Source organism: Saccostrea cucullata, unplaced genomic scaffold (genome assembly GCF_032062105.1).
Source record: "Saccostrea cucullata isolate Sc308-1 unplaced genomic scaffold, CSIRO_AGI_Scuc_v1 ctg98, whole genome shotgun sequence".
Classification (NCBI taxonomy): domain Eukaryota; kingdom Metazoa; phylum Mollusca; class Bivalvia; order Ostreida; family Ostreidae; genus Saccostrea; species Saccostrea cuccullata.
In genome coordinates this window covers 242,874-259,209 of record NW_026928385.1, presented here as the reverse complement: position 1 = coordinate 259,209, position 16,336 = coordinate 242,874, and the positions used below count along the sequence as shown (strand labels likewise).

Here is a 16,336-nt window from a genome sequence, read left to right as displayed (position 1 = left end):
TTCTAGATACCTGTTTTAGGGTTTTAGCTAGATGAGAGTTTACATTGGGTCTGTCAGAGAGAGTTACCTGTTTTAGGGATCCAGTTAGCTGGGAGTTTACACTGGGCCTGTGAGATAACTCTAGATACCTGTTTTAGGGTTCCAGTTAGCTTGGAGTTTACTCTGGGCCTGTAAGACAGCTCTAGATACCTGTTTTAGGTTTCCAGTTAGCTGGCAGTTTACACTGGGCCTGTGAGATAGCTCTAGATACCTGTTTTAGGTTTCCAGTTAGTTGGGAGTTTACACTGGGCCTGTGAGAGAGTTACCTGATTTAGGGTTCTAGTTAGATAGGAGTTTACACTGGGCCTGCAAGATACCTCTAGATCCTGTTTTAGGGTTCTAGTTAGATGGGAGTCTACACTGAGTCTGTCAGGAAGAGTTACCTGTTTTAGGGATCCAGTTAGATGGGAGTTTACATTGGGCCTTTAACACTGCTATGACTGGGTCCTCATCTACATCTGTACTCTGAACATGAAACTGTTGTGTCTCTATTGTTTCCCTGAAATATGATTGAAAAATTCTTCATTTTTTTTTTTTGTAATGTTTTTAATGCGGCATTATTTTTATGAATGTTTCACATTTATTATCTGATTTTTTTTTTGCTCTGAATTAAAAAACTGAACGCCAAGGTTTATCTTCTAGAAAAATTGTGTTCAAGTATACAAAAACAGAATGAACACTAAAGAGCCCGAAGGCCACCTTATTTCCATGAAATGAAATAAAAGAAACACATCAATCTTTTTCCATTTCAGTCTATATCTCTTCAGACCTAAACTACTTGCATCTTCATAATCTATATATATCCTCATTTCTCAAGCTCCATCTACATAGCTGTTAATGATTGATGCATTGATTACTTTCCTCAAATTAACATAAGGTCATAGGGTCTATAGTGTAAGAAAATCCCATTAAATTAGACTGGAATATACTTCTAGTAACAAGATGGACTGAAATCAAAGAACAGAAATGCTGTCATGCAATAAGCATATTGGCCAGTATTAATTTGGTATGATTGAATATGAAATTGAAAATGCTATCTTAATTACAAACTGGATATAAGTCTTATAAAACTAAAGATGCATGATAAGTATTGAACATTGAAAGCTGGTGCAAATTAATCATAGCAAATTTCTTTTGTACATATCAAAAAATTATTGTGCTAAATAAATTACTTTAAATTTGTATTTGTATTGGAAAAGCTTTTCCAATACAAAGTGCATCATATACCGCACACACTATATATATATATGTGTATGTAAGTAAAGAGCAATAACTCTTCACAAACTTGATCCTACCTGACAATGCCGTGGCTTGGTGCGACATGATTTTTCTCCCTATCAGCATACAATTCTCCTGACTTCTCATCAGCGATATAAACAATGGAATTCACCTGTTACGATCAAAATTTTTTTAATTCAGTACATAATTAAAAGCATGTCTTAATTAGTACATGTATCAAAACCATGCAAAATGACAAATTTATCTTCAGTTCTCTGAGAAACATCAATTCATGTTACAGATGAACAATGGTATCTTGAACATGGATATTTAGAATAGCATGGATATGTTAAAATGATTTGGGAGTCAGAATCACAATTTCTTTAAGGATTTTGGCCTCAATATCTCCAACCCTTAGATACAGATATCTCAAAGATTTTCTCCAGTCCCTTCCAGTTCGAGATAACAAGGGTTGCCTGCATAATATTAGTTCAACACACTAGAGATATCAATACGTAACAGGGATTAACAATTAACTCCACAGCCGGCTGATTTAACAGCATTTAAAAAAACTACACTTTATAGGTTTTAGATATTTTATTTGAATTTTAGCCCACTTTAAGGGTATATTATTTCTTTGTTAGGGAATGTTATTTATTTTGTTTTAAATTTTAATACATGTTTTATTGATAAGCAAGAGAATTTAATTCAAATGAAAAGGAAATTATCATTGAAACCAGACAAAATATGAACTATCAGGTTATTTGTGGCTTTTGAGGTTTCACATATATATCAATGAAATATAGAAATTATTAGAATTAATAACATATGTTATAATTTTAATATGATTTAAAGATAAATATTTATTTGTGTTTTCATTAAAACCTATTAATGCAGAATTTGTTACAATTTTTAAAACATTTACTTCTTGCAATACAAAAAGAGTCTGTATTATCTACTTCTTTGATACCTGCAGGCTTACTTAAATATATTCTCCTACATCATTAGTTTTACACATGCTCCAAAGAAACTACAATAATTTGTGGAAATTTTAACTCAATCAATGCTCCCTTCATTTGAGGCTTGTCCATTAAGTTACAGCTAACAAGTCTCCTGTTTTTCTATACATCAATTCTAATTTTATTACATTGCTTTTGACGATAAGAAGTTGTCTTGCTGACTTTAAGCTGATTTCTTCCCATTGATTTTTTTTTTTTTGGCTTCCTTCAGAGAAAATTGGGTAAACATGAGTTAGAAACGAGGTATTGATTTAATAAAAAAAGACTCATCAAATCACATTATTGCTTACCATTATCAAAAACCAAACAAGATACAGCCTTTCTTCATTCCGCGCTTACTACGGGGAAATGACACTTCAGTAATTATGGGAAAAACTGGTGTGTCAAAGAAATGAATGAAAAAAGGTATTGATTTGCTAGAACAAAGCTCATCAAATTGCATTATATCTTACTTCTATCATAAACCATGCAAGCAAGATTTTATCCTCTTTTAATTTTAGGCTTACAAGAGAAAAATAATTAGGGGAGTACAAGTAACTTCAAAAGAATAAATCTGATCATCAAAGAGATACAACATCGTACTCCTTGAGTAGTCTATTTTATTTTTTAACTTTCCTAAGACATATATGTATTGTTCTTCACGATTTTAAATTAACTGGAAGTTAAAATCAATAGATTAAGTTATACTCTCTATTTATCTCTATAATGTACTTTAAAGCTCTTTCATAAAAAATTGTTCTATATACCGTATATACTCGCCTATAAGTTGTTTTTGTGGGAGTTAAATATTGGTCTTAAACTTTATATGTCCGACTTATAGGTGAGTCATAAAGATATGGTATTTTACTGTACTCTGAAATGTATATATGCATATCCGATGATTATCAAAGAAAATATTTGGATAGGCCCCCTATATATGATAATTTATGTATTCTAAGATTATGCAAAAAGTACAACTATTTACATATTTTAATAAATTTAATTGTATAAATGTATCTTAAGTGAGCATTGCTTATTTGTTTAATGATTTAAGATTAAATATCGGTGTCATCTTAAAAAATATTAATTTACACCAGGTTAAAACATCAATGGATTTACTTGAAATTGCCACCCGATTTTGACAAAAAAATTGTACCGACTTATAAGCGGGTCAATGGCAAATCCCACCAAAATAACGTCAAAAAATACAACTGACTTATAGGCAGACCGACTTATAGGCGAGTATATACGGTATACTTTCCAAGAGTAACAACACAGCTAACACACGTGTAAGTACTGGAAATGTGTGAATTCTGTAGTTTTCAATGTATATTCATATATATTATAATTTCTACTTTAATATTTGGCTCCATCATGACACGTACAACTACTGTACAGTAAATCATGCTTTTAACAAATTGCCATAGACAGACAATTTTGCTTCATTTTAAGTGAAAATTGTAATATCATTATCTGTCATGTTTGCAATATATAATAAAGTTAAGGGGAATGAAGAAGAGTGTTTCCCTGCAAGTGTAAGTGTCAATTCATTATAAGCATGTGTGCTATAACTGTGTTTTACTGTATTAGCATCAAGTCTGATAAATTTTTAAGAATTTAATAATTGACAACAGCATTTTCCATCGACAAGGAGTTAGGCTTACACAGTATCATTGTTTGATAGTGAATTCCCACAAATCTCACCATCAGGATGAAAATTTGTAAGCTATGCTTATAAAATGAAATATGCAGGATGAAATGTTTGTTTATAAATACTTACATTTCTATGGAGCAGGGTGGTTAGGACCTCTCTGATTGTACTGTACAGATCTCTGATCCTGGTCACATTCTCCAGGGAGGAGAGCGCCTCCTAAAACAAATACAACACTGGTTACACCTACAGTCCTGTTTACAAATGATAACCCTGAAGCTGAAACAAAGAAGTTTTTAAATGAAAGAAACAAAAAAAAACAACGCCATGGTCCATGACATAATTAACCTGAGTTTTATTTTCAAATATTCATTATCATTCACATTCATGAAGCTTGTCTTCCAGGTAGGGGAAAAAAGTTTTTTGAAAAATACCAATGCCTGATATTTTTTCCTCAAACCTATTGACTGACAAGCTAAAGGGCTTTTATATTTGACATTTGCATTAACTGTGACAATTAAGATATTTCAGAGCATGCTATGATTTCTGACCCCTTGACCTTGACCCTCATGTTTGACCTTATTTTCCAAAAAAACTACTTTGGTGATAACTTTTGAATGACATATGATAGGGGGTTTATATTTGATACAATAAGCCATAAATAATGATATCTCACAAACAAAGACACTGAAAGCGGGGAACAACAATTGTTTGATTTTTCTTGTGGAATATGGTTTCAAATGCTGAATACATTGAATAAAAGTGCCAAATTTAAAAAGTTTACGGCAAAGTTATATCAGCAGAATAAATGCTTAAAAATCTGATGCTTTATGCTGGGAAATTAAACAGCTGATCAGGCAGTTTATCAATCAAATTAACCCTAATTCATCACCCCCATTATTCATCTTTATGAGCAGCATATGCTTTAAGGCATTAATTGATGAGGATGCAGAAAACAGACATGGCATATGTTTAAACTGAACTTTCCTAACACTTAAATTACACTTCAAGATGAGCAGAATTATCGCTGTTCTTCAGCCAAGAATCCAGAAGAATACCACGTTCTGAGGCTTTTGCTCTGTGCACAATACATAGCACAGGAACTCCATCAGCATATAAAGTCTGCTGTTTACCTAAACTGTCAACATATTTATTGATGAAAGGTTGCCATTGTTTACAGATCGCACAATAGAGAGGCTCTGATTAATTCAACACTGATATGTCTCAATACAAATATTAGCCTTACATTGTAGTCACTGATTTATCTCAAACAGTTAGTGTTGACATTCAAACAGATCGAGTGGCCATTATTCACAGTGTGTTCACAAACAATTAGCAGTATTGAATTTTTATCTATGTATGTATATAATGTGAATTCATAAAACCGGCAATCAAGATAATTATACAATTGAGAAGTTTTGATTTAATCTATGAAATAAAAAATACAGAGAGAACTAGATGCTGTCATGAGACAGTAATACCCGCACTAAGGTGTTTGCCTCTAAATACACGCTCCTACATATTGGGCGACTTTCCAAGGAAATAGTCAAAATAATTCTATAATTTACATGTATTAATCAAATTGATTATGAAATTCTCAGACCCTGTGACCTATAACTCAGAACGTCTTATAATTATTTTACACATGCTTAATTCATTATATACCAGTCTGAATTTTATTAATGATGTAAATTCATGCACGGATCTGTCGGGGGGGGGGGGGGGGGGGGGGTCAGGACCCCCCCCCCCCCTGGAATTTACAAGGTTAAAAAATACACTAAAACAAGGAAAAAGTTACAATGGACCCCCCTTGGAAAATGCAGATCCCCCCCCCCCCCCTGGTAAACACGAATATGTGTAAAATAGGTATGAAAAGTTAAACATTTGCGGCAATAGAAGTCACCACTACCCCCACCCCACCTCCACGATATAGGTTTTTGACGTTAGGTTGAGATTTACTTTAGGTTTTTTTTATTGTCAATTTTTGGGATAGGATTTTTTTTTGACTGAGGTGGACCCCCCCCCCCCCCCCCCAAGTGGAAAAAAATTCTGGATCCGCGTCTGAAATTAGATTTTGATATATGTTTTGCTCATAATAGGACCTTTTTAAATTTACTACCCCCCCCCCCCCCCCCCCCCCCCCCCCCCCCCATCGACACCACAATCACACAGCACATACTTTTTGGAATAGGCTAGATGGAAAAGTTTTGTTAAAACATCGTTTGTTATGAATTAATTTAGAATTTGTTCTTGTACTATACATGTGAACATGTAAATTTCTACATTACATCACGTTGCGTCACCCATTATGATATTTATAGATTAAACACCATTTGGCACACCTCGGCCGATTCCCACTTCATCTGATAAGGTGACGGAATCGACGAAAGTTCGCCAAAATGGCACATGGTTGCAGTCTGGTGTGCATTGGATTAATTCATTTTGTGTTATAATTGGATTTATATTTCATGAAGTTTACGAGACACAGGGGGTCGGTAAGTAGAAGTCAACGATTAGGTTAAAGTTTAAAAAGGGTCAAAGATCATCCCATGCCACACTAGACGAATTTCATATTGTGAAATTATCTCCCGTTGTCGATGTGACATTCAGTTACTGCCAAAACTGGTGCGGATCCAGAATTTTTTTCGGGAGTAGGGAGGGGGGTTCACATCTCAGTCAAAAAATTCCAGCCCAGAATTTCGTGACAAGCAGGAGAAAAAAATGAAAACAAATAAACAAACAAAAAAACAATGATAGTGAGGTCAATGTTTTCTAAGTTTATAGGGAGAGGATGTCAAGAGTCATTTTTTACTTGCTACAGTATATAGTCTTGTTTAAATAACAAAGCAAATGCCAGATGTGGGGGGGGGGGGGGGATTCCAATCTTCCTACCCACTTCCTGTCCCTGAAATAACAATCTATTTTGTGATTCCAGTTTAATAGTATATTTTTTTTCCATTTGACTAATTATTATACATATTTTGTTTCTTGTGTTTATAGTATGTCTGTCTATAAGTCTGCAAAAATTAAATCCTAGCTAGCTTGCCCATAAGTTTTAAGTGGGATGGGCAATACATATAGCTTCTACATTTTATAAATTTATTTCTTGTGACAATTTAATAAGACCTTTTATTTGGGTACCATTAATTTTTACCTCTGATCGCTTGACATGGGATACACATTTTTACAAGAAAAATACCAAACTTTAAACTCTGCCTAAATTTTGATCAGTAGGTGCTAGGGCTTTCATACTTATCATGACATATTGTATTCATTTTGAACTGTCAACAGGTATAAATATGTTTGACCTTGACCCTAGAGTTTGAACCACTTAAAAAAAAATTAACCTTGGCAATTAACTTTTGAACAGGAATTACTAGAGATTTCTTTATTTAACATGTGCATTCCTTGTGACAAGACTTTCTTCTGATACTAACAATTTGAACCCTTGACCTTTGAGTTTGACATATATTTGAGAAACTTCAACCTTCGCCATAGGCTTCCATACTGGGACATCAGTGTTTCACAAACACATCTTATCTTCATTATTATTTGGTGGTGTCTCCATATGAGGGAAGATGTATTCACAACAAACAAACAAATTACTAAAGAAAATATAAAACATAAATATGTTGGTCATGCATACCTCTGCAGAAAAAAAACAGCTTTTCAAATACTCCAACCATATTGTAACCCTTTCAAAACACTCATTTGAGCTTTTTTTGTTTCCTTAGCATATAATGTCTGTCGTGACGTGTTGTCCATCTGTTTGTCTGAAAACTTTTTACATTTTTAACTTCTCTAGAACCACTGGGCCAATTTTACCCAATTCATATAGAAATATGTACATTTGTATGTCAGACTCAGTCCATCTGTCTCAAAAAATTTAATCTTGGTTATCACGGTCATATCTACTGAATGAGAAGAGACATTCATATTAAACTTATTATTAGTATATTTACCTGTGAGAATGTCATGGTTTTTTTTTTTTACATGTGACCTAGAAGTTTGACCAACTTGCAAAAAAATTAAGTTGTTATAAATTCATCATTTTGAAAAAGAAAAGTTAGGGCATTCATATCATAATGCATGTTTATTATTACCTGTGATAAGACCTTTCCAAATACTTTTACACTGTGACCTTGACCTTGAAGCGATCAAGCCTAACCTACTTTTCAAAAATGTTGCATTTGCTTATAACTTTTGATTGAGATGAGATATGACTCTCACATTTGACATGTACATAAGAATTCAAGGTGTTTCCCAGCATGCAATGTTTTTTTTATGCGCCCGAATTTTTTCGGGGCGCATATTGTTTTTGTCCTGTCTGTTTGTCTGTTTATCTGTTTGTCTGTTGTCAAGTTTAACCTTGGCCAAAACTTTTGAACCGTAAGAGATAGAGACTTCATATTTGGTATGCATACTCCTCTAACAAAGTTCTTTCAAATGACATCAAGGTCAATGACCTTGTGACCTTGACCTTGAGCATATTTTTGTATGCTAAAAATAGGTTTTTCAAGTGTTGGTCATAACTTTTGAACCATAGGAGATAGGGACTTCATATTTGGTATGCATACTTCACTAAAAAGGTTCTTTCAAACAACACCAAGGTCAATGACCATGTGACCTTGACTGTGACCTTTATACTAAAAATGGCTTTTTCCACTTTTTGTCGTAACCTTTGAACCATAGGAGATAGAGACTTCATATTTGGTATGCATACTGCACTGATAAAGTTTCTTCAAATGACATGAAGGTCAATGACCTTGTGACCTTGACTGTGACCTATATGCTAAAAATAGCTTTTTCCACTTTTTGCCATAACTTTTGAACCATAAGAGATAGGGACTTCATATTTAGTATGCATACTCCACTAATAAAGTTCTTTCAATCAACACCAAGGTCAATGACCATATGCCCTTGACTGTGACCTTTATACTAAAAATAGCTTTTTCTACTTTTTGCCATAACTTTTGAACCATAGGAGATAACAACTTCATACTTAGTATGCATACCCCACTAATTAAGTTCTTACAAACAACACCAAGGTCAATGACCTTGTGACCTTGACTGTGACCTATATGCTAAAAATAGCTTTGTTGTACTTTGTTGACGGCGGGCGCATAGTATTTCACAAACACATCTTGTTACCCCTTGACGTTGATTTTTTACATAATTTTCAAAATATTTAACCCTCCTAAAAGATTATTAGGCTTCTGAGTAACATTAAGGAAGACTTCAAGTAAGACAGGGCTTTTTGCACAAAAAACGTCATTTTCCGACCCACATTTGACCCCCCGGGGCAAAATCTAAATTCCAAAACCTTACTGCATATCTACATGACCCCACCAACCATCTCCCAAAAGATGATTAGGCTGCTGAGTAAAATGTAAGAGGAGTTCAGGGAAAACAGGGCTCTTTGTATGAAAAATATAATTTTTCAACCCCCATTCGACCCCCCTGGGCAACATCAAAATTCCGAAACCTTACTGCACATCTACTTGACACCACCAACCATCTCCCAAAAGATGATTAGGCTGCTGAGTAAAATGTAAGAGGAGTTCAGGGAACACTGGGCTCTTTGTATGAAAAACGTCATTTTTCGACCCCCATTTGACCCCCCGGGGCAAAATCAAAATTCCGAAACCTTACTGCACATCTACATGACACCCCCAACCATCTCCCAAAGGATGATTAAGCTACTCTGAAAAATGTAGGAGGAGTTCAGGGAAGAAGGGGCTTTTTGTATAAAAAACGTCATTTTTCGACCCCCATTTGATCCCCCGGGGCAAAATCAAAATTCCGAAACCTTACTGCACATCTACATGACACCACTAATCATCCCACAAAAGATGATTAGGCTGCTAAGTAAAATGTAAGAGGAATTCAGGGAAGATGGGGCTTTTTGCATAAAAAACGTCATTTTTCGACCCCCATTTGATCCCCCGGGGCAAAATCAAAATTCCGAAACCTTACTGCACATCTACATGACACCCCCAACCATCTCCCAAAGGATGATTAAGCTACTGTGAAAAATGTAGGAGGAGTTCAGGGAAGAAGGAGCTTTTTGTATAAAAAACATCATTTTTCGACCCCCATTTGATCCCCCGGGGCAAAATCAAAATTCCGAAACCTTACAGCACATCTACATGACACCCCCAACCATCTCCCAAAAGATGATTAAGCTACTGTGAAAAATGTAGGAGGAGTTCAGGGAAGAAGGGACTTTTTGTATAAAAAACGTCATTTTTCGACCCCCATTTGATCCCCCGGGGCAACATAAAAATTCCGAAACCTTACTGTACATCTACATGACACCACTAATCATCCCACAAAAGATGATTAGGCTGCTAAGTAAAATGTAAGAGGAGTTCAGGGAAGAAGGGGCTTTTTGTATAAAAAACGTCATTTTTCGACCCCCATTTGATCCCTCGGGGCAAAATCAAAATTCCGAAACCTTACTGCACATCTACATGACACCACTAACCATCTCCCAAAAGATTATTAGGCTGCTGTAAAAATGTAAGAGGAGTTCAGGGAAGAAGGGGCTGTTTGTATAAAAAACGTCATTTTTCGACCCCCATTTGATCCCCCGGGGCAAAATCAAAATTCCGAAACCTTACTGCACATCTACATGACACCCCCAACCATCTCCCAAAGGATGATTAAGCTACTGTGAAAAATGTAGGAGGAGTTAAGGGAAGAAGGGGCTTTTTGTATAAAAAACGTCATTTTTCGACCCCCATTTGATCCCCCTGGGCAAAATCAAAATTCCGAAACCTTACTGCACATCTACATGACACCCCCAACCATCTCCCAAAGGATGATTAAGCTACTGTGAAAAATGTAGGAGGAGTTCAGGGAAGAAGGGGCTTTTTGTATAAAAAACGTCATTTTTCGACCCCCATTTGATCCCCCGGGGCAAAATCAAAATTCCGAAACCTTACTGCACATCTACATGACACCCCCAACCATCTCCCAAAGGATGATTAAGCTGCTGTGAAAAATGTAGGAGGAGTTCAGGGAAGAAGGGGCTTTTTGTATAAAAAACGTCATTTTTCGACCCCCATTTGATCCCCTGGGGCAAAATCAAAATTCCGAAACCTTACTGCACATCTACATGACACCCCCAACCATCTCCCAAAGGATGATTAAGCTACTGTGAAAAATGTAGGAGGAGTTCAGGGAAGAAAAGTGTGACAGACGGACGGACGGACGGACGGACGGACGGACGGACGGACATGAGTAACAACAATATACCCGAACTTTCTTTTGAAAGTGCGGGTATAAAAAAGTTGTTGGACTCTGAGTTCCTATTCATGTAATTATCCTTGATTTTGTGAGCCATAACATTCAATTTATCATTAAGTCAATGCTAACTGATGGTTTTCATACTAATTGTTAGGCCATTGTAAACACACTGAATTAGTTGTCGATGGATTTTTCCGTATTTCCCGAGCATAAGAAGGAGCACAAGGTGGATGTGACCGGTCGGCAGGGGATGCCCACTCCTCCATGGCACCTGATCTCACCTCTGATATTCTAGAGGTCCATGTTTGCCTTGCTCCAATTTTTATTTTAATGGACTTTTGAGCTTGAATACTGTTCATTATCTACTAAAATATATTTTATTCAGAGGGTTATTTAAATTTGTTGTTAAAAAACAATATTTATAATTACTTAGTTAATAGTTATCATGGTAATCTGAAAAAAAAAAATTACACATTTAAACTAATTTTGGTTGTGACATGCTTAAATTACTAATAACACCCTCAAATGAAGGAATAATAACTTATCTAATGATGCTTCTTGACCTCATGTACATATCACAATTATGTAAAAATTTGCAACACTAACACATGCCTATGTGTATAGATGCATGCTTAACAACCATTGCATTTGTGTAGATTATAAGATTTTTCTCATTTCCACATGAAACAAAATATTTACATAGATCAATAAGACTATAAGTTGATCATCTATAATTTTATACCTATTTGTTCACAGAATTTTGACTTGGCAATTTGTTATCAATGCAGTGATTTGAGTGAGACTGGTGTTCCCTGCTACTTCAATTCTTAGCGTTCAAGCCCTGGGTTTGAATTATGCACTTGTACATAGAGCTACACAGTTTAGTGGTAATGTAACATTACTAGGTGGGCTTCAACCAACGTCATTTATAGATAAAATGAGATTTATTTATATATCAGTTCAAAATTTGTTTGTAGTGCCACTGTCTATTATAATAAGGCTACTCAAATTGTTGAAAATCCACTTAAGTATGGTTTTTTCCCTTTCCTTTCTCATTTTTTCCCCTCTTTCTCTTTGGCTTGTATATATATTTTTTCACCTGCTTTACTTTTTTCTACTGATGTTCTTTATGCATTGTAATATTTAATTTGTATGTATCATGAATCTCAGAAATAAATATTGAATGAATGACCTCGCCCATTTTTTTTATGACCTTTTCTTGACTTAATTATCTCCATTTGGCTCTAGATATAGCCTTTTATTTGCATAATTTTGAGCCAAGGGTGTCTTAATTAATGTGTCAAATTTGCGTGAAATTGATTTAAAGATTTTCGAGAATAAATATGATAAGCTAAGTATTTGTAAAGTTTACAAGAGCTGGACTTAGAATGACACTGGATGGATGCAAACTATAAGTGATAAAAAAGCCTAAAGCTCAACTGAGAGTTAAAAACTATTTGTTTATATATGTATATATACAAATATACAGATTCATCTGCATGATTGATATTGTTTTCGGAACACTTCTAGTATACCGGTCCCCATAAATATGGCGCTAAAATAGGTGCCGCCGAAGGCGGTGTACAATATATAGACGATCGCGTGAGCGATCGACAAAATCGAAAAAGAAGCCACAAATTTCAAATTTGACCCCAAATTCGTGTTCCTTGTGAAAAAATGGGTTTAAAAAACTGGTTTTTAAACACAGTTTTTTAAATGAGAATTAAAAGATTTCGTAAAATAACGTACTTGTTTAGGAATGTAGTCACATGATCAATTTTTGATGTAATCTCATAAATATTCATGAGTTGCGTCACTTATGTGTTGACGTAATGAAGAAATGCCTGATAGGACTGAAGGACTCAAAGTCCAATGCTATTAAAATTGCGTGATTTTGTGAGAAATACAGGGATTTAACAAATGTTAGCTAATTACTGGTCATCGATGGATTGAATTGTGCATCATTATCGATTTGAAAGGAAAAATATTCTGAATATTTGGACATGATTAGGAGGTCAGGATATCGAGCTGCAGTTAACGGTAAGTCGCTTTTACAATAACTTGCCTAAACTCAGCGCTGAAAATCGTCATGTTTCGACAATAGAGTTGATTTACCCGAACTTTCATTTCTTAAACTTTCCTGTTCTTTGTAAAGCAAAAATTTCGTGAACTAAACCAAAGTGTAAGATATCGGCGCGATTCGACAGGCTGATTCATGCAAGTTTTTGGTCACAAAAGGCACTCATAGTGCCTTTTGTAAGCAAAAATGACATGAATAAGCCCAAAGTCAGAAAGATTACAGAGTGGATTTATAAAACAACCCCAACTTTAAAAAATATTTAACCTAACCCTAATCACTCGATCGGATGCGTTTTGTTGAAATAACTGCTCATGCGCAATCGCGTGATTCTGGGGACCGGCATACTAGAAACTTCCCCTGTTTTCTCAATTCATCATTAGTTAATTAGGCTACTTATAGGCCTAATCAAACATTTGTTGATTTTCCACAGAGCATCATCAACTTACCCACTGTGTATGTGCCAAAGACTGAAACTCAGAAAGAGTGACATGAATGGCTATGCCCTCCTCTAGACAAAAACACACTTAAACGTGATCCTAAAACTAATTAAAGAATACTATCTTGGGGATTTTTGGTCTGTTTTTTTTTTCATGCAAAGATACAATGCACAATTGTTACGAGGGTTTTAAAATGTAATCAAGCTGCATCACTGCAATGTAATGACCTTGAAGTGGACACACCTTCAGTGTGTATACATCATTCTACACAATCAATATGGAGGTATTTACCTAGTGTACACAGCAGTCTGGTTATTGTCTTACCTGGTCTAAGAATCTCTCGGAAGATGAATTTTGTTCTAAAGCACCCTGAGCAAAATGACGATCTCGATTGCGGTAGTGCAGGAATAACGCAACAATTGTGTGACTTAAAACAATGCCCATTCTGCTTACGTTAATAGCTTCGACCTTTCAGACACAAGTTTCATTGAGAAACACTCATGAAATCGTTCGCACAACATCCCCACTTTACTTCAACATGCTTCTCTGTTTACAGGTCGATCATGATTACCCGTCTGCATCAGCAGTGCCACCTTGCGACAAGCGGAGTAATTCAAGTGACCACAAACCCGAACCCGATTTAAAAAGACTGAGTACATCTAAATTATATTCCTTAAAAAATACTACTAAATCATTTTTAAAATTCTATTATTATTTTTATAATCATTTACAAAAATAAAATGCATTTAACACTTCAAATATCTTATCATAGGTACAGGGTGCATGTTTAATAGTTTCACAATAAATGAATAATAAAATATATTAAGCATTTAACATAATTTTTAACAATAAATTCTCTATTCATTGAAATTAAGCAAGTAATGCATTTGATCTAAATTAATCGGACCCTATGACCAGTATAAAGAGGAAATGATGTTCAGGATGAGGGAAGTACACGCTATTTTATGCACCACTGATCCACTCGACCTAATTCGAGACTATATATATATATGTCCAGAGAGGATATTCCTACTTTGGCTTCCTGTTGTCAGCCCAGAAAAATAGGAGTAAAATGTCTGTATTTGAAATCCAAATCAATATCTGTTTATTTATATATGTAACACACACATGTTTTCTGTTTTGTAAGTAGTAATTAACGTATAGTTTTTTTTATTCCTATCGTTTAGTTGAAAATTCATTTTTTTGAAAGTTTTTACACTTCTTGATTTTATCTACAAAAAAGTTATTTTCTTAAGTTATTTATTCGTTATCGCTCAATTAGAAAATGAAACCCAGCATTTAATGAGGGAAAACGCTTGATTTATCACTCAAAGCATTAAAGTTCTCTGCTAGATTTCTATCGTGCAATGTAAATTTCACAGCTGATCAATCTTTTCTTTCATTAAAGCAATAAAGGCAATCTTTATAAATAATTTGGTATGAAATGGTATGATAGATGGTTGTAGCTTACCATGGTGCGAGGATTATCCAGTGCTACACGCTCATCCCCAGAAACTGGCCTGAGAATTTACGTTCGTACGCCCCCATGTCGTTTAACAAGTTAGTGTTTAGATTGGTCACAATTCACTGAATAAGCATATCAATTCACTGAAGTGTGCAGCCCATAATAAAGATTGAATGTCTAGGGAACGTTGATAGAAGGTATTACTACACGGGTCTTCTTCAAACACGTCAAGTATTCGATCTGTCCGAGAACAGAAGTTATTGCGTCAACCCGGCTATGTCTGGAGTGTATATAGGAAGCCAAGATATTTCACTTTAGAATATTACATGATATGCTATTATAAAACTATACTTGAAAAAGTACATTTTTAAAAATTGCATCCCTTTCTTACTCATCATTTATTGACAAATGGATTGATAGGTAAAACATTCAGTCATATCAAGATGAATGCAATAAGCATTGCATTTCCCGCCCCCTGGAGTTGATCCATCTTTGTGATATTTTGACCATTATTGAGAATCGTCGCGGCCTTTCCAAGTTCATTTCCCGAAGACCAATCGCACACAATAAAACTGGAACTTTTGGGGGAAAGTAAACCAAGACTAATCGAAAGATAGCGCTGTGTGGTCAATAACTATCCAGGCGAACACGATTTAGATGAAGCTGATATTACAATGACTATATTTCTATGTGAAGGGACTTTAACTTTGTTTTTGCTTACTAGCTGCTGTACCTAAAATATACTTATTTACCACTATTCATATAATACGGAGTAAAGATCAGAACTTCGCCTCTTTTATAGTATAAAAGTTGATTTTTTTGCAGGCTTCATTATTTGCGTACACTCAAATTAAGATATATGAGGCAGGAGAGGGTATTTAAAAAACGATGCTTCTTTAATTTCCTTCTTCATAAATAAATCAACCATTGAAAATGAGGGACAATTAAACGTAATTGTTCAACCCAAAAAGAAATATGGTGTGCAGATAAACGCAAAATGGTGCTAGACCGACTGGACGCGACTTTCGATGTACATACATTTATTCACAAAAATATGTATTTGAATTTTTCTTTTATTCTTGGAAAAGGACATTATGCTGCTTAAATCATATTCCGTTAAAAAAAATATCTAATTCTTTGAGTGAAATCATTAAAAGGTAAAATACAGGTATCAGTAAATGACTTCAATTTCTTTTC

The 16,336-nt window shown here is 34.9% G+C and overlaps 1 protein-coding gene across 3 annotated transcripts in view; it reads right to left on the bottom strand.

The window, feature by feature from the left end:
* LOC134277435 (cGMP-dependent 3',5'-cyclic phosphodiesterase-like) overlaps window positions 1-15,371 on the bottom strand; it is a 57,754-nt gene extending 42,383 nt beyond the window's left edge. For 2 of the 3 annotated variants that reach the window (XM_062759771.1, XM_062759768.1), the window contains exons 1-4: window positions 13,999-14,267; window positions 4,036-4,125; window positions 1,335-1,429; window positions 423-538 (exon numbers count right to left, since the gene is read on the bottom strand). In XM_062759771.1, the coding sequence (XP_062615755.1) occupies window positions 423-538; window positions 1,335-1,429; window positions 4,036-4,125; window positions 13,999-14,118 (421 nt within the window). In that variant the 5' untranslated portion in view covers window positions 14,119-14,267. Of the gene's footprint in view, window positions 1-422; window positions 539-1,334; window positions 1,430-4,035; window positions 4,126-13,998; window positions 14,268-15,145 lie in introns of those variants that run through there. The other variant, XM_062759769.1, reaches the window with a different exon arrangement.
* Between the last annotated feature and the right edge of the window lie 965 nt (window positions 15,372-16,336).